This window comes from Podarcis vaucheri (assembly GCF_965113315.1).
Source record: "Podarcis vaucheri genome assembly, chromosome: 6".
In the NCBI taxonomy this organism is placed as follows: Eukaryota; Metazoa; Chordata; class Lepidosauria; order Squamata; family Lacertidae; genus Podarcis; species Podarcis vaucheri.
Genome location: NC_138764.1, coordinates 58,764,138 through 58,783,063, shown reverse-complemented (window position 1 = coordinate 58,783,063; position 18,926 = coordinate 58,764,138). Strand labels below are relative to the sequence as shown.

Genomic DNA, 18,926 nt, shown 5'->3' with positions numbered 1-18,926 from the left:
TTACACACTCCACTAAGCCAAAAATAGTGCTTCAGGTTAAGAACTTTGCTTCAGGATAAGAACAGAAATTGGGCTGCGGCGGCACGGTGGCAGCAGGAGGCCCCATTAGCTAAAGTGGTGCTTCAGGTTAAGAACAGTTTCAGGTTAAGTACGGACCTCCAGAACGAATTAAGTACTTAACCCGAGGTACCACTGTACAACAATGTGCAATACTGAAACGGGGGCTGTGTGTACCTTGTGCTAAAAATAAAATAAAATTCTCTACCATGACAATCTAAACCCTTTACCAGGAAAATCTGAATTCTGCAGCCTACATAAACCTGCCTCTCGCCTATTTTGTGTAATTGCCTTGTTTACTATTTTGCAGAAATTATTCTGGTTCTCTTAGTCATGAGCTGGTGAAGCTTAGGGTTGTGGGTTTGAGCCTCAATTTGGGCGAAATTTGCATTGCTGGGGGTTGGATTAAATGACCCTTGGGGTCCCTCCCTTCTCTACAATTCTATGAAGACAAGCACATGGCTATACCCATCCCTACGCATTGGCAATTTTATCCAACAGCACTGCTGGCTCTTGAGATTTCAACAGACATTGCCTCTATGCTTTCAAGTATATTGTCAATGCCATAATAAGGAATATAACCCTTCTTTTAAAAAACCACATTCTGTACTGCAGCATAGATGCAGCCCTATCAGTAGAGCAGCCAAAGGTGCAAACCATCAGCATAGCAACATGTGTCAAGATTACTGTGCTGGCAGCAGACTGTAGCAGTAGCTGCAGTGACTGGGGGCAACCAAGTCAGATGGGTGGGGTACACATAATAAATGGTGGTGGTATGCAAGGCTTGGTGAGCTACTGACCTGGTGGGCTTTATCAGGTCCTGCTCATGGTGTAAAGCCAGCACATGGCACAGAAACAGGCCTGCGGAGCCTAGCAGTTGTGGGATGTGTGCAGGACTGGGTGAAAGCAGACCCGAGAAATAAAACTTGAGTGGATCCAGATGCTGTCGTGCATTCACAACGTTGCAGCTGAATCAGCCCATATTTTACATCTGGAACACCAGAAAGGAAAGCATTTGCACTATGATTGTTACTGTTGCTAGAAAAACCATTGGAACAGAGCTGATTTTGGACCCCAAGAGACCCAGTTTCACATCTTAGCTCACTGGTTGGCCTCACTCTCGGCATGTCTCTCTCGGCTTCCTTTCCCGCATGGTTGTTGCAAGGATGAAGAAGATCCTCCTGCAAATCCCTCCCCAAAGCTGCTTTTTTCACAAAGCTTTTGACTTAACCCCCTGCTCCCTATCCCAACTGAAACAAAGCCTAAGGTGGTGCAACCAAAACCAAAAAGCCAAAGGGCATGCAGCTGCACTTGCCCATCTCCCTCGTTTACGTATATCTGTGCATCTTTTCTTCCTTCCCTCTTCATCCTCTCGGATAATTCTTCATTCCTTGAAGGAGGTCCTCCTCTGCAAAGTGCTGTCTACATTGATGGCGTTGATATAAATGAATGCTTCTACTTCCTCAAACCACTCTCTACTCAGCAACACACTACAGTCCAGTGGGTTGCAAACATCTGTCTGAGGGGGCCTCCAGATTGTCACTATTGTCCAGGAGGCACACAAATAGGGATTTAGGTTTGCATAATTAAAGAAGATTAAAGTCATTTGTCACTCTGATGCAACAAATTCCCTTAGAAAAGAAATAGGAATAGGAAGGAGGAGGAGGAGGAGGAGGAGAAGAAGAAGAAGGCAACATAGCAGTCAGAAAAGTGACAGTAAAATGTGCTGAATGGTGTGGAATGAACAAAGGAATGGTTAACAGCAAGCAAGCAGCTCAGGATGAATGCTTAGTGTCATATAACTACCTCACAAGCAAATCAGAATGAATGCCCAGTGAAAACTGGATGCAAGTCATTTCCAGATGACCTGTTTATTGGTGATTCATCCTGATTTGTTTGCAGGGAGATTCAACAATGGCAGATTTAGGGGAGTGCAACCGGTTCAGCTACACTGGAAGCAGAGTCTTGCCAGGGGTGGCACAATTATTATTTAGAATGGAGATCAAGAGGCGCAGAGGCCCCAAATTTTGGTGTTTCACAGGGCCCCACTAAAATTTGAGACCCCAAGGTCTACTACTGAATTCAGTTACTGGGGTTGTTGCCCAATAGCGCTAAATCAGTCTTAATTGCACAAACTGGATTTGCTAGTATGTGACTGAATCCCACCTGAAAATAGCTGCAGTCTGGAAGAGCCCACGGTCTGATTTCTAGGTATGGGAGAAAATGTCAATTTCTGTTCCTCTCTGTTTCTCACTTTTCCACCCTTAAGTTCAGTTCTCCACAGGTCCACATCTGTTTTTGAATTTTTTAAGGTCCTCATGAAAATTCATCAGCATTTTAGTATGAATTTCTCCTAATACGCACATTTTTTGTATGCGACTTTGCCTAATATACACATTTTAGCAAGACAATTTTCCCAAAACATGTTTGTGTGTTATTTTCACTAACGCGTACATTCATGTGCACATTTTACACCAGTGTGTGCATTTTTGTACACATTACTTGGCTGGAGAGTGCATTGCAAAATTTGGAGACGTGCGAATTTCAAAGGATGGCTGTGTTTCGGTTCACATTTCCTTTCTGAAATTGCAAATTAGGTAAGTTTGCCTTTAAATGCTAACAGAATCAAATTTCTCTCCCCCCCCCCATCTCTACAAACCTGCACATAGGTTTTTGTGCAAGGAGATCAAGGGGTGAATGCTCAATAAACATCTGAAGGAGCCCTTTGTCTTTCAAACCTTACCTTCACAGGTCTTTTTTCTTTCTTTTTTACTCTCTTAGGTAGTGAATCCCAAAAAGAAAATGAAGAAAAAGAAATACAATAACTCAGGAACAGTGAGTAACATTGTTTTAATCTTGGCTTTATGTCACTAAAAAAAAAGCTGAACAGTTTGAGGCTTCCCCTGAAGAACCCTGGGAAATGCTGTTTGTTAAGGAGAGTTGCTTAGAAGCCCCTGTTCCCGCACAGAGCTGCAATTCCCAGAGTTCTCTGGGAAGAGGGGTTGATTGCTAAAGTACTCTGGGAATTGTAGCTTTTTGTGGGAAATAGGCACCTCCGAACAACCCTCACGACTGTTAACAAACTACAGTTCTCAGGATGATTTGGGGAAAGCTATGATTGTTAAAGTGGTAGCATAGCTCTTTAAATATAGATTGTGGGTGGGGCCTCCTGTGTCCTGGCTATGTTTGTTGCGAACATATCACATATCTTTAGGCACCAAGCAAAAACATGTCTCTTCTCCCAGGCCTTTGGCAAATTAAACAGTCTATGGCCTTTTAAACTGTGGTGGGTATCACTTTTGTTTGTCACCATGTTACATATTTTTTTGTTTTTATATTGTAAACCTCCCTGTGCTCCTCGGATGAAGGGTGGTATAGAAATCTCATACCTCATGTTACGTTCACTTCATGTTACATTCTTTCAGGTTACATCCCGTGGCGACCCGGAAGTACCAGAAAGGGTTACTTCCAGGTTTCACCACTCGCACATGCGCAGACGCGCAAACTGACGTCATGCGCAGAAGTGGCAAATCGCAATCAGCGCATGCACAGATGTGCCGCTGCGGGTTGCGCTCTTTTCATGTTGTGAACAGGCCTCTGGAACGGATCCTGTTCGCAACCAGAGGTACCACTGTAATGAATAATACCTTATTCACACCAGTTCTCTGCCTAAGAGCAGGGCCAACCCCACCCATTGTTGAGGGTTGTAGCTCAGTTGTGGAGCACATGCTTAAAATATAGAAGGCCCTTGGTTGACCCAAGATATTGCTGCCTGAGGCAGCAAGATGGCACTTCCCTCTCTCATTCTATGTATAGAAACTTTGTACAAGATTAGCAAGAGACTCCTAATGGCAAGGCTGTGGGTTCGAGTCCCATGTTGGGCAAAAGGTTCCTGCATTGCAGGGGGTTGGGCTTGATGTTCCTTGCTGTCCCTTCCAGCTCGATGATTCTATGATAGTTAAATCTTATTTAAACACTGATTATAAGAAAGCACCCTCCACCACACCTGAGAGCATCAAGTTAGCTTAGGGGGCACAGATCAGACCACGAGCCACACACAACTCTGACCTCCAACACTTCACTTCTGCCACTCACAGCCTACCGGGATCTGCTGCCTGAGGCAGCTGCCTCACTCTGCCTAACTGCAGGGCCAACTCTGCCAGGTTCAGTCTTTGGCATCTCCCGCTTAGACCGAGAAAGAGTCCTGTCCAAAACCCTGGAGAGACCCTGCAATTCAACCTAGATAATACTGAGCAAGATGGACCAAGAGTCTGACTTTGTGCAAGGCAGTTTTCTACACCCAACTTCCTCTGCCTTGTATGTAACGCCCCAGCTTGCTATTGCAACTGTGGAACAGGAAATAGGCAGCTGAGAGAGCCTATGGTTTCCCAATTCAGCATCAGCACACTTTCAAAGCTGTGAGACAATTCTCCAAGTGATCTGGCAACTTTATAAAAACGGGATTTGTTCTCCCTGAATTTAAGAAATTAATTTCCCATGGCAAAGGGTGGTGAACGTTGGTTTCAAACTTTTGAAAATAAGGCTACAGAATCCTCCTGGAAATGGGAGTTGTTTGGGGCTGGAAAAATCAAGGCACTCGCGATGTGGCCCCATGCTCACCAGTATCACCCTCCTGCCTGTAACTACTTTGTTGTTTCCTGTATAACAGCATCCCCATTTTTTTACTTTCAAGGTGACATTGCTCTCATTTGCTACAGAATCAGAGCACACGTTTCTAGACTATATCAAAGGAGGGTGAGTAGATTCTCTTTCTGCACTCATTGGGTGTTTGGGAGGGGATACGTGCAAGCAGAGGGCCACTGGCTGTTTCTACGCTGAACAAAACTGAGTGTCTTCAAGAGGAGTGTCAGGTCTGAGTGTCCTGTTTCACTCTAGAGATGCTGTACCCGCAGGATGTAAAACTATTTGCACACAGCAGACTGGGGATGAGGGAGAGATTCAATTCAGTTTGCAGTTGAAGGCGAATGTATCAAATTTGCACTTTCTGAAACCATAGGCAAAGGGAAACACAGCTATCTTTTAAAATTTGCACTTCTCCAAATGCTGTGGTGCAGTTCTCCAGCCAAGCAATATTTACAAAAATAATAATAAATGGTATATATTTGGAGCTAGTGTGCATAAAAAGCAATACGCTACTGAAAATAACATACAGAAATGGTCAAAATAAAAAAATTCCTTCCAGTAGCACCTTAAAGACCAACTAAGTTAGTTCTTGGTATGAGCTTTCGTGTGCATGCACACTTCTTCAGAGTCTTCAGGGTGTATCTGAAGAAGTGTGCATGCACACGAAAGCTCGTACCAAGAACTAACTTAGTTGGTCTTTAAGGTGCTACTGGAAGGAATTTTTTTATTTTGACTATGGCAGACCAACACGGCTACCTATCTGTATACAGAAATGGATTATATTAGGGGGGTCTGCTTGCAAAAATGTGTATGTTAGCCATTACTGCACATAAAATGTGTTTATTACAAGAAATTGTCATAAACAATTAGTGATGAATTTTTGAGTGTGTTTTTTTAATGAAAAAAACACAAATTGCTGCAGAAACATGGTGAACCAAATTTTAGATACCAAAAATGAGATGCTTAGAGAACTGAAATTGACAGGTCCTTCTATTCCTACCGAAGACAGAACACTATGTATTATTCAGGATCTTTAATGTCATGATAAATTTTTCAGATTTTCAGAACACAGACTCTCGATTTTGAGCTGTGAATTTTTAAAGTGAATTCAAATTTCTATCTCAGAAGTGTTTCCGTTAGAATCAAAGTACCCAGCAAATTGTACAAGCAGAGCAATCCTGAGCATGTCTACCACTAAGCAAGTCCTACCAACTTCAGTGGAGCTTTACTCCCAAGTAACAATGTATAGGATTGTAGCCTAACAAAATTTAATATATGTCTGTTCTTTCTGAAGAACAAAAGCTCATGTACTAAAAAAATACACTTCTTTGGACTATTTGGTGCTCAAAAGCAGAGAAATTATATTTGAATTCCCCAAACCACTTTTTGACTAAAACACAAGTCTTGCTGCTGATACCCAAACGTAGTGTACACAAACTGAAAACAGATTTTTAGCTGTTGATTTATTTCCACGTTTAAATTTCTCCCAATGTAACCTGTTTCAATGGGCTATAGTGAGGTCAAAATGGAGGATAAACAATGTACACAACCCTTAGTGACTTGGTGGAAAGGCAAAATAGAAGTGGTATAAAGAACTATAGCTCCTCCTTCCTATGAAAAATAAATTAAATTGAGAGATTGCAACTAACACAAGCAAGCTTCACCGCAGTGAGGTTTTGAACCCAGTTCTCCTCAGTTCTAGACTAACACTCTAAGCACTACAAAAAGCAGGTTCTCTGAGCCATCACAGTGACATCTTCTTCTGTAACAACAGTGTGAACTTTTAGTCTCATGCCAGTAAAGGTAAATAACCCTTCTACAAGCAGGTACATTTTATATTCTCATGAGATTAGGTGGAAACTTCTAGGGATTTGACCAAAAACCTAAAGGAAAGTGCACAGCCTGCAGAGCCAGGAAGTATATAAAAGTTCCACTGATGGAGTCTTTGCTAACAGATAAAATTCAACTGATCTTCCAAAAGAAATATGTTAATCTCCTGGGATGACAACCTTCTATGGGGGAAACAGAGTGGCCTGTAATAGAGAAACCAAAGCACATCAAAAATAAAGTCAACTGCTGCCGAAATCCCATAATGGAGAAGAATGAAAGATGGTTAACAATATCAATGTGCTGGGAGGGAAGGTATCTGTACTTGGGAAGATGCATGAGGAAGAAAAACAGAGTCAGCCACCCATTACCTAAACATGTTGGTAGTCTGGAAACTTGCTGCAAATAAGAAGGGCATCCTGGTCTGGAAAAGACCTTTAAGACACAAGCAACTAAAGAGTAGAAGGCATGGCTGATGATTAGGTCAGCAGAGATTGGGTCAGTACTATTTTCTGATTTCATCTTAGAGGATAGAGCCAAACTACTTACCATCTTACACCAAAAGTGGCTGCTTGACGTAGGCCTCTCAGAATGAAAAGAAAAGAAAAATCTCAAACCAATTTTACAGCACTGTCAGACTCCTGGTGACCGTCTGTCCTGTCAACAATTCTGTTTGCCCATCCCTGACAAGTTCCCACATATTTTGAGTATTAGGGATTATGGTTTCCAGGCAGAGCCAAGCACTGGTTTCTATTTAGAAATTAGGCACTGGACGTGATGCTCGCCTTCAGATATGGGCATTTGTGTTGGCTTTGCCTGTTCCAGCCACCCCAGAGTTACACTAGTTCAGCATCCTCCTCGTGAGAGAAAGCAACACTGTCCAGTCACAAAAGATTCTGCCAGAGATCAATTTGCTCCTCTTGAGTGGCAACAGACTCTCGGAATCAATACAAGTTCATTCAGAGCACTTAACAACAATCAGGTTGTTAGGCCTTTATTAACTTGTCAGAAGAATTCCTAAAAGAACAAGATTTAGATTTGATTAAAAAAGAAAAAAAAGCTTAAAGGTCACAGAGATTTCTACAGTTTATTCCGTAACAAAGCAGAGTCAGAATTGTTCATCAGCAAGCAAACACACGTTCCTTGAATTACAGAGCATGGCATTCCCATCCGTTGAAGGCCAGAGCTCTATTACCTCTCCCAAACAAGGAATTAAATGTGTTTCCTCTCATAACATTTTTATGGGCCGGAATTCCATCAATTTCATCTCAAAATAAGGTATTTAATTATGCACCAGTTTAATAGCTTGTTAATTATTCCTTTCCTTTCTTGAGTTATGTGCCCTCTCACTTAGTGGGGGTGAACTGGGATTCCCAACAGGACTATTTTACCAAGCTTGTTTCATATATATATATATTTATGATTTTTATATACATTGCAGTAGTAGTTTAACTCAATAAATCAAACATTTCAAAACTCGACTTCCTCCTCTTTCTGCAGTTCATTAATTTTTTTATCATAATTCCCTACATATATAAAGTTATATTAAATCCTTCTTTTATTCATCTATTTTCATATATCTATATTTTAAAAAGTGCAGGTTATTACAATAGTCCTGCCAGTGTTTTTATCTGTTTGCAATTTGAGTGTAAATATTTAATATATTTCCATTCCTTTATAAAAAGTTTGTTATCCTAGTTTTGTAGCACCCTGCTTGTGGTTAACGCTTAGCTGGAATGAAATATTCAACGCAGCAATAGAGAAATTAAAATAATAATTTATTTGTCAGACAAATAAATGAGAGACACAGTGGTATATGGTTACCAAAGCTCTGCCCTTCCAGCCCTGATGGCCAGCACTTATATTCCCTCAGCCCAGCCCCCTTGCTCCTCCTTTGGCTGTCTCTGTCCAATCAGCCTGGTTGAAATTCCTATTGGCTGTTTGCTAGAACCAATCATAAAAGATACACCCATTTCCTATTACCTTTTATGGGAGACAAAGAGCTATATTTCCTTCTATCTATAAATGGCAAACAAGTAGCCATATATCTTACATTTACCTCGACCAGGCACCTTAATTACCACATAGCCTTTGGCCCCTGCTGCCCTATTCACTGCAAAACAGATGGCTAAAGCAGATGGTGCATGGTTTTTAATTTCATTTTAAACAAAGATCTTGGGTTCACCTTCTCACACACCATCTATGAAATAAGAATCTAACATAAGAATCTAACATTTCTTACTTTCTAAATCCTTTGCATAATTACATTTAAGCCAATATATTTCATACATAACATATATAGATTTTTAGAAGAAAAGGAACTTAGAGAACTTAGAGAACTTAGCTTTTACTAAGTTTTCTGAAGCTTCAAAGCAGCTTCAGAGAGCAGCCTCTTTCCCTAGTCCAGCTGCTGTTTCTATTTGCCCTTTTAACCTTATGAAAATGTGGCTCAAGTTTTAATGGGAGGCACAATAATCCTTACTATTTACCAACTCTTAATTGTGTTTTTGCAGCTTGATTGTATTCTGTAATTTGTATGGTCAGTGTGACCTTTTGCTCCTAGCCTGTAATTTCCTTTTACAACCCTGAGGCACTGCTTATAGATCAGTGGGGCCCTTGAACAGGAAGATAAACAGCTGCCAGCTGCTTTATGCCTGGCATGAGATACAAACATTTACAAATATATTTTTAAGCTCATTTTAAAAATGCAGGTCTTCATCAGATGCCTCATTTTCTTATTATTCTGGTAAGTTTTGCCATTTCAGCATGAATAATAATAATAATAATAAATTTTATTAATATCCCGCCCTCCCCAGCCGAAGCCGGGCTCAGGGCGGCTAACAACAATCAAACAATCAAATAATCCAACATTCTAAAAACATTTCATTATAAAAATTAATTAAAATCAAATTAATGGCAACCGTTGAGCAAAATTCTGTGCAGGTTGCCAGAGGAGGGAGTCAGGCTGGGCCCTGACCAAAGGCCTGGTGGAACAGCTCTGTCTTGCAGGCCTTGCAGAAATATGTCAGGTCCCGCAGGGCCCTAGTCTCTTGTGACAGAGCGTTCTACCAGATTGGAGCCACAGCCGAGAAAGCCCTGGCTCTAGTTGAGGCCAGCCTAACCTCTCTGAGGCCTGGGACCTTCAGGATGTTTTTATTTGCAGACCGTAGGTTCCTCTGTGGGGCATACCAGGAGAGGCGGTCCTGTAGGTATGAGGGTCCTAGGCCGTATAGGGCTTTAAAGGTTAAAACCAGCATCTTAAACCTGATCCTGTACTCCACCGGGAGCCAGTGCAGCTGGTATAGTACTGGGTGAATGTGATCTCGCAGCGAAGACCCCATAAGGAGTCTCGCCGCAGCATTCTGCACCCGCTGGAGTTTCTGGGTCAGTCTCAAGGGCAGCCCCATGTAGAGCGAGTTACAATAATCCAGTCTGGAGGTGACCGTCACGTGGATCAAGGTGGCTAGGTCAGGGCGAGAGAGATAAGGGGCCAACTGCTTAGCTTGGCGGAGATGAAAAAATGCCGCCTTTGTTATAGCTGTAATCTGCGCCTCCATAGAAAGGGAGGTATCGAAGATTACACCCAAACTCTTAACGGACGGTGCTGGCACTAATTGCACCCCCGCAAGAGATGGGAGTTGCCCCCCCCCATCCCATATCGTCCCGTCTCAGCCAGAGGACCTCTGTCTTCGAAGGATTTAACTTCAACCGGCTCCCACGTAACCATCCAGCCACAGCTTCCAGACATCTGGTCAGTGTGTCTGGGGCCGAGTCAGGGTGGCCATCCATCAACAGATAGAGTTGGGTGTCATCAGCATACTGATGGCAACCCAGCCCAAAACTCCGGACAAGCTGGGCGAGGGGGCGCATAAAGATGTTAAAAAGCATCGGGGAGAGTATCGCACCCTGAGGCACTCCACACACCAGGAGTGGCGCGATGACAATTCCCCCCCAAGCGCCACCCTCTGTCCCCGACCAGAGAGAAACGAGCGCAGCCATTGAAGGACTGTGCCCTGGATCCCCATGATCCATAAATTAAGCTTGTTTCATTCACCGACTGGTGCTGGAGAGTCATTATTACTTCTTTTGCAATACTTTAATGATAGAGGGTATTTTTTTTTATTAGTATTGAATTTACACTTAGGTCCAGCAATATGTCTATCAATGCCTGTGAGCCAGGTTCAGAGGTATTTATGCAGAGAAACAGTGGGAGAAGTTGCCTTCAAGTCCTGCTTTTGGACTTTCCAGTAACTTCTTAACAGACAATGTAGGAAACAGGACGATGGACAACATGGAGCCTTGCAAAAGCTGGGTTCTTATGTCCCTGTGTTCTTATCCTCAAATCTCCAAGGAAATACCATACCGTTGCCATTTAACTCCAACCTTCTTAAACACACACACACCCTTTTATGTGTGTGCGCGTCTGTGTATTATATATAGTGGCAGATGAGGATCACACTCCATGTATCTGCACTAGTTCTGGTACCCCAATGGATCTCAGCAGCAAAACAAAAAGTCCTTTCCCACTGGCCTTGTCTCTGCCTATCTAACCAGAAGTTTAAAATGTTATCTTCCACTGACAGCCGCATTCTTTCATTATGGTGGTTGCACAACATCTGAAGGAAGGGTCTGTCATGGGAGCAGCTGATATTGACTGAGGGTAGGAGATGACAGGCTTGGAATCTCATCTGAGAAGGCTGCCAGAGAAATGTCTGCAGGCAGCTTTTTCAATCATCCCTTTTATCAGCACTAATGTTAGCTGTCCTCTAAACCACTGTTCTTCATCCACTGGGATGGAGCCCAGAAATGGGACTTGCTTCATACCAGTCCTAGTAAGACAAAGAAAACATAATGTATAACTGATGTGCTGTGCTGTTAGCAACGCCACTTGACACAGTCACCTGACATTTATAACTATTGGTTTATCATCAGTTATTGAAGACAATGAAATGCAGCAACGGTGGAATCCTAAGCTGGCAACTCTGTACACCGTGGCAGTGTACAGGCCCAGGGGTCGGATCTGGCACAACTGCCTTCTAAATCCGGCCTGCAGACGGTCTGGGAATCAGCGTGTTTTTACATGAGTAGAATGTGTCCGTTTATTTAAAATGCATCTCTGGGTTATTTGTGGGGACTGCCTGGTGATTTTACATGAGTAGAATTGTGATTTGCAGTCATACCTCGGGATAAATGTGCTTCAAGTTAAGTATTTAAGTATGTTACTTCCGGGTTTCGCCACACACGCATGCACAGACAGTCCAAATGGCATCACGCGAATGCGCGGAAGCAGCAAAACGCGACCCGCACACGCGCAGATGCGGGTTGCGTTCGCTTCAGGATGCGAACGGGGCTCCGGAAAAGATCCCGTCCGCATCCCGAGGTATCACTGTATTTAAAATGCATCTCTGGGTTACTTGTGGGGCATAGGAATTCGTTCATTCCCCCCCCCAAAAAAAAAATATAGTCCGGCCCCCCACAAGGTCTGAGGGACAGTGGACCGGCCCCCTGCTGAAAAAGTTTGCTGACCTTCTGTACCCCATGGGCCAGCAACATGGCAGCCACAGGTACAGAAGTGTCAACAAAGGTTTTCCCTGGTGACCATCCCCACCTGCCTCCCACCACAAAATGAGCTTGAAAGAAGCCTTCTTTAACCAGTAGAACAGTTACTTCAAGCCTATGTGGAATCCAAAGAAGGTTACATTGGGGCAGGGAGAGGTGTGGTGCCCATAACAACATATCCATTTTGCAAATGTGTCCACACCCCCACCCCAAAAAAAGGTTGGTGACCCTAGGTGAATACACTTAGGAGCCTAAAGCCCCATAGTACTCGGTTCCAGGGGCATAGCTAAGGGTTGGTGAGTTTGGCACCCAGCGATGGCACAGGCCCAGGGGCCCTCCAAAATCACACCTTTCCACTCTGGCCCTGAGTAACTAGGAGCCTGCCTGCCCATCTGCATGTTCCCTGGGCCGCTCCTCCGCTGCTCTGGGCAGCTGGGCACATCTCCTCTCCTAGAGTGCAAGGGACAGGAGGTGCCAATACAGCTCCTTGCCAAGGGCACAAGGGAGCCTAGATACACCTCCGCTCAGAACACAGAACCATGTTGATGTGTGAGGATTTGGGCTACAGGTTCCTTAACAGTGAGCTATCACCCGGAAAAGAAGAATTTCATCTTTTTCAGCATTATGCTGTGCCTCTGAAGAAGATAAAGTGGCTGGGCTGTGGTGCGTACCACATTCATGCCCTAGTTTTCAAATAGGCTCTGGGGAATCACTGAATTAAAAGAAAGATGTTACAAGGGAGCCTCTCAGCCTACTGATTTCCTGCAATGAAAAGCAGCATGTTTGGTCTGTGTATTAATTGGGGGTATTTTCCCAACCCTCCCTTCTCATATGTCAAGAGCAACGGCACTCTAGCCAAGGTCCAGTGGCTCCAGCAGAGGACTTAGAGAGTTCAGTTTTGTTTAACCTTGGTCAAGTCAACGAGAACCCAGGCAACCCAGTTTGCCTGATTATGGTTTTGTAGTCTATCATTTGGGGTATAAAATGTGTGTTGTAATGCCAGCTGAAAAGATGGCAGGATTTGGTCAAATTGGCCTAATTAGCCAAAAACTGTCCAGCAATGGTAGCTTTACTCACAGCTTCAGAGGTTTCTGGGACTTGGAGCTGTTGCAGTTGGGAGAAAGGGAAGCAGCTGAGAAATGTGCAATCCTCTTACTCTGGGTGGCCTAGAAGAATTGAGGCTCCACATCTTTAAAGTTCCCATTTGGCTTCTGCTGAACTGATAAAATGGAAGTGTAGAGAACAGCTTGCCATGCGATTAGCTCCTTTGTTTCCCCCTGGAAAGATGGGATTATGTATGAAGAAACAGACTTCTGTTTTTCCACCTGAACGGTAGTAAAGTCACAGGGTTAGGGAGCAATCCCAAGCAGATGTAGTTATGGGGGGGTGCTGAATGAATCCCCCAGGTGCCAATAAGTGGATACTCACTTTCTTTGCCTGCTGCATTCCTCCCCATAGCCTTTCTCCCCACTGCATCTAGCTCTAGCTAGGCTCCAATATTATAAATTAACCCAGCTATGGAAAAAACTGAGGGTGGGAGGGTTAGGAGGAATGGGAAGAGGATGGATGGTTCAGCACCCCCATCCCTATAACGCTACTTTACTGTTTTGTGGCGATGACACATTTTCAAAGGCAAGATGCTGCTGCTCTCACATATATTTGAGAGACTCCACATGTTGGCACAGATTCATGAGAAGAAACATGTTTGACACCACATGGCCTTGTCAAACATGTTTCTTCTCAGGAATCTGTACCAACATGGAGGAACTCTTTAACACCCAGTCTTGTGTATGTTTACTCAGAAGTAAGCCCCCACTATGTCCAGTGGGCTTTGCTCTCCAGTACAGTGCAAAAACCTAAACATTGTACATAGGCTGTTGAGGATCCCAAGGAATATGATGCCACTATCTGTTGTGTGTGCCTGTTATGTGGGTTGAATCCAGTATTAGTTCTGCTCAGAATAGACCCATTTATATTGATGGGCAATACTAACTTTTGTATATTAATTGCAGGGAGTCGTCTCTGAGTGGAACTTAGTTGGTTAAAACCTTGTGGTTTTACTTTTGAACTGTTTTGTTGTTTTAATAAAGAACTTTGTCCAGGTTGCCTTCGGGACCCCCCCCCCCCAACCTGACAGTGTGGGGTATTAGGTGGAGTCTGTGAATAAAATAAATAATATAGAAGCATTGGTTGCTCACAAAGTATCTGCCAATTGCTGTGGCCAAGTGTGTGTAGAAGGCACATGGCAGCATACACTGTCTTTTTGCATGTTCTCTCGACTCTAAAGAGAGAGATTCAAAAACTGAATCCAACTCTGAATGATTACAAAACGCAAGGTTTGTGGGAGACAGATGGAAAGAGAAAGGAGCCAGGAAAGAGATGGTCAAGTGGTGTTCTAGACATTCACTTGGGTTGGTCATTCCACTCAAAGGTTCTGCGCTAATCGAAATGCTTATAGATTTATCAGTCTAAGTAATGTGATGTGACATTTTTTCAGGACGCAGATCAATTTCACAGTGGCCATTGACTTCACAGCTTCCAATGGTAAGTTTTTTTTACAGCAGATGTCTCGCAAAGATGCTGTTAAGTTTTTGTTCACTTGATTTCCCAATGTTTAAATAATTCTTTTTGGAGATGCACGTATTTATTGAAGTTGTTAAATCTACAGTGCAATCTACAGCATGTTTTCTCAAAAGTATTCATTGTGTTCAATTGTACATCTGCGTAGGACTGTAGCCTAGAGGCATAATACCATATGTGCCTAGTCAGAAATAAGTTATATCACTTTTGCTGCAGTTTACCTCTGAGTAAGTGTGTTGTATCTTCAGTCTTGGAAGGTGGGATACATCTTAGGAGCTTCCTCTGTTCCTAAGGCTTCATGCAGACCTCATGAATGCCACACTACGGCCTACCATACAGTGAACCAACTACTATTCATTCTCTCTCTCTCTTTGGCAGGGAATCCCTCTCAGTCTACTTCCCTTCACTACATGAATCCATACCAGCTCAATGCCTATGCAATGGCACTGAAGGCTGTTGGCGAGATAATCCAGGACTATGACAGTGACAAAATGTTCCCAGCACTTGGGTTTGGAGCCAAAATTCCTCCAGATGGGCGTGTGTCTCATGAGTTCCCCTTGGTACTGACAACCTTCCTTGGAATCACACCAGCACTCAGAAACAGCTTCTTATACTTTGCCTCAAATTGAATCCAATGGCAGGCAAACGGGACCCATCCGCCAACATTCCCTGATGAAGGGGAAATCCCCATGTTCTCCTTCAGCAGGAACTTTTCACCAATAGCAGAATCATTAAATCTTTTAGAATAAAATCCTAAACACATTTGCTTGGGAGCAAGCCTCATTAAACATAGTAGGACTTAGGTAAAGGTAAAGGGACCCCTGAACATTAGGTCCAGTCGTGGCCAACTCTGGGGTTGCGGCGCTCATCTCGCTTTATTGGCCGAGGGGGCCGGTGTACAGCTTCCGGGTCATGTGGCCAGCATGGCTAAGCCACTTCTGGCAAACCAGAACAGCGCACGGAAACACTGTTTACCTTCCCACCAGAGCAGTACCTATTTATCTACTTGCACTTTGACATGCTTTTGAACTGCTAGGTTGGCAGGAGCAGGGACCGAGCAACGGGAGGTCACCCCGTCACAGGGATTTGAACCGCTGACCTTCTGATCGGCAAGTCCTAGGCTCTGTGGTTTAACCAACAGCGCCACCCACGTCCATAGTAGGACTTACTCCTGAGCAAACATGAATAGGTTTGCACTATACACCTTTGCTTTCCCATGTGATGGTCTCATCCTTGAAGTCTTACCTGGCAAGGAACATCCGAGAGTCCTGGGGCTGACTTAGATAAGTTTGGGGCTGGTTTCTTTGTCTCTCTTTGAAAAGTTGACATGAGCTTCAGATGCAAAGAAGAATCATCATTTTCATTTGCTGTTGCTGTCCCTCTAAATCCCAATAGGCAGCTCCCTTTGCATCAGCGTAATATCTGATTGGTGACATTTATTGCACTCCCTTAGCTAGCAGTTCCTCTAGCCAGTGTATTGATCTCTGCCGATGGTCATCCATCAGCTGAGCCAAACATTGAGAATGGGGTGGACAGTGGCGGAGAAAGGGGGGCAGTGGGGGCAGTCCACCCCGGGTTTCATCCCGGGGTGTGTGTGACAAAATCCTCCCTGGGCATATCGCTGCCACGCCGATCACCCCCCGGGCAGAGCACCCCGCCCCATGGACGGATTGCCCTGCCCCCGGGTGCATGAGCGGCTAGCTCCGCCGCTAGGGTAGGGATTCCCAAAAGGGCAAAGAATCAGCCACTCTGCCTGGGGAACTTTCACTTGTCACTCCCTTTCTCTCCTGCAGAATGGCAATGTTGACAATCCTCACTGTAGTGGAATAGAAGGTATCCTTGAAGCCTATCACCAGAGCCTCAAGACCGTCCAGCTCTATGGTCCAACTAACTTTGCACCAGTGGTTAACCACGTGGCTAGGTATGTCTCATCAGTGCACGGTATCGTCACAAAGCATGACAAATGCTAAGTGTGGTTGGAAATGACCCGCAGGTACTGAGAATGCAACTCCCATTCTTATCGGCATATTTGGATGGCTGATGACATTCTAGTAGCTTCTTACAAACCACGAAGCGAGATAACCAGCATAGCCTAATGAAAATGTGGGTTGGTGAAATTCTCCTTACTTCATAACCATGCTATTTTAAACATCCATTTCAATTCATTATATATGATTTCCCAGTAAGCTTTAACCTTACTACAAGACCATATGTCTTTCAGAATGTGGAGTGTTTAGTTCAGAATTCAGACCACCCTGACAACACTCCTGGCTCTCTTCCTAAATTCTCATGATCTCCTCCCAAAACTCAGATACGCTGCAGCTGTGCAGGACGGTTCCCAGTATTTCGTTTTGCTCATCATCACTGATGGCGTGATATCGGACATGGCCCAGACAAAAGAAGCTATTGTCAACGTGAGTAGCACAGGTTGGGGGTGTTGTCCCAGGAGTTAAGATCTGCCAACAAACAAAAGTGTAACTGCACCTGCCAGGATGGGGAGTAAAATAGTTTCAGGTAGGCAATGTAATATGCTAGAGAGTTAAGATCCCGGGATTTATTTCAAGCCACGGAGCGGGGGGGGGGGGGAGATGTAGCCACAGCACAGATCCGTTTTCCCACTGCAAAAAGGTCAAACATTCACTAGCCTTACAGGAACTCCACATAGGAGCACTAAATAGTATTTTTAAAAAAATGCTGTTCCTTCTTTACCATTTTCTGCCCTCATGTTAACAACATGAATGATACAGCACTTCTAATCAGATTTAGAACTCGCATAGTGCTTAACTTAATTAGTAACCTCTGCACAAGCCTACAAAGTAGACCCCCATTTTAAAGGTGAGGATAACCAAATCTAGCAGCAAGCCTAAAGCTTAGGTCTTCCCAACTCACTCTTTTAACCACTGTGTGCCATCCTCTGTTATCTCCTGTCTGATCAAGGCAGCTGATGAAAAATTAAGGGTGAGAGAAAATGACTTGCCCAAGGCTAATTTGCCCATTGCTCAGGCAGGCTTTGAACTCAGGCCTCCCAGGCAACTTTGAGTATCAGCTGGACCACATGAACTCACAGCAGCTTCCTATTTGCACCATAATTGCTTTAAGCATCCAATCACTTCTCTGGGCAATTTTCCTTTTATCTCCTCCTACCCATGCAGCCATTTTGACACTTCCATGTGCTGTGTTGTGGATGAGGGGTGCTCATTATTAAACTGTTCCAGCCCGGCCAGAGATCAGCCCCAGCAAAGAACACACTGATGATTACACTGTCTGCGTTTTTAACAGCTAAATACAATCAGTGATTGCTGATGGGGAAGAGGGGGAAGCTTGATAATTGGATAAAAAGACAGTGTGTGTGTGTGTGTGTTAACAACAACAACAACAACAACAAAAGAGTTCCTGAAGGTGTTTGGCAGGCAAGCAGAATGGAAAGCACAAAGCGTATCACTGTTATTTCTTTAAATAACACAATGGCAAAGCCCATTAGCAAGCAGGAGAGCATTAGGGTCAGGGAGAGGTCTCAGAAAGGGTTGTTTCTATAAGCAAACAGAAGGGCTTAGCTTATTAAAATTGGAAGAGGTGGCTAAATAAAGTGGGTGAATCTGCTCCCTTTTTCTATGGTAGCAGCAGTTCCTTGCTAAATCAGTTGTGACAATGGGTTAATTCTGATTCCATGACTATGTTAGTTTAGCACCGTGGAGTGTGAATTGTCTCCCGCCATCTCCCCCATGGCAATATTCTCAAAATATTTTGCTACCCATATAAGGACGAAGTGGCATTTTGTGCTTTTTAAAAGGTCCAAAGTCTGCACGTATAAAGTGTGATCAGAGTTAAATATACAAATATGCTGCAAAGGAGTGGGGGTAGGGCTAGACTGGCAATATGCCATTACAACCAGAAGCAAACTTAGCAGTGCATTTAAAAAGACAAATCTCTCTTCATTGTTCATACGGAATATGGGGAGCGGGGGAACTCCAAGTTCTACTCCCCCTGGTGTAGTTATTGTGGTGATCACACAGGGTCACAGGACGTTTCACCGTCTATTGATCCCTGTGCCACCACTTTATTTCTCGCTGCCACTACCCAGGCCCTACCTGATACAATACTGAGTCCAATCAGGGTTAAATTGGAACATAAACTTCTATTTATTGCAGTTTAACAAGCATTTGGTTTCATAAACTGTCTCAGTCAATTACAATCATGGGGTGCCTATCCAGACCTATAACTTCCACTGCCTGCTCTCACTCACTAAACCACCTCTCAGA

At 43.9% G+C, this 18,926-nt stretch overlaps 1 protein-coding gene across 2 annotated transcripts in view; it reads left to right on the top strand.

Annotated features, from left to right (window-relative positions):
* The window catches only part of LOC309534750 (copine-5), a 141,899-nt gene that overhangs the window by 111,885 nt on the left and 11,088 nt on the right, over positions 1-18,926 (top strand). For both annotated transcript variants that reach the window (XM_082227078.1, XM_082227079.1), the window contains exons 13-18: positions 2,839-2,892; positions 4,751-4,812; positions 14,585-14,631; positions 15,046-15,227; positions 16,461-16,588; positions 16,979-17,081. In XM_082227078.1, coding sequence (XP_082083204.1) covers positions 2,839-2,892; positions 4,751-4,812; positions 14,585-14,631; positions 15,046-15,227; positions 16,461-16,588; positions 16,979-17,081 — 576 coding nt within the window. The remainder of the gene's footprint in view (positions 1-2,838; positions 2,893-4,750; positions 4,813-14,584; positions 14,632-15,045; positions 15,228-16,460; positions 16,589-16,978; positions 17,082-18,926) is intronic.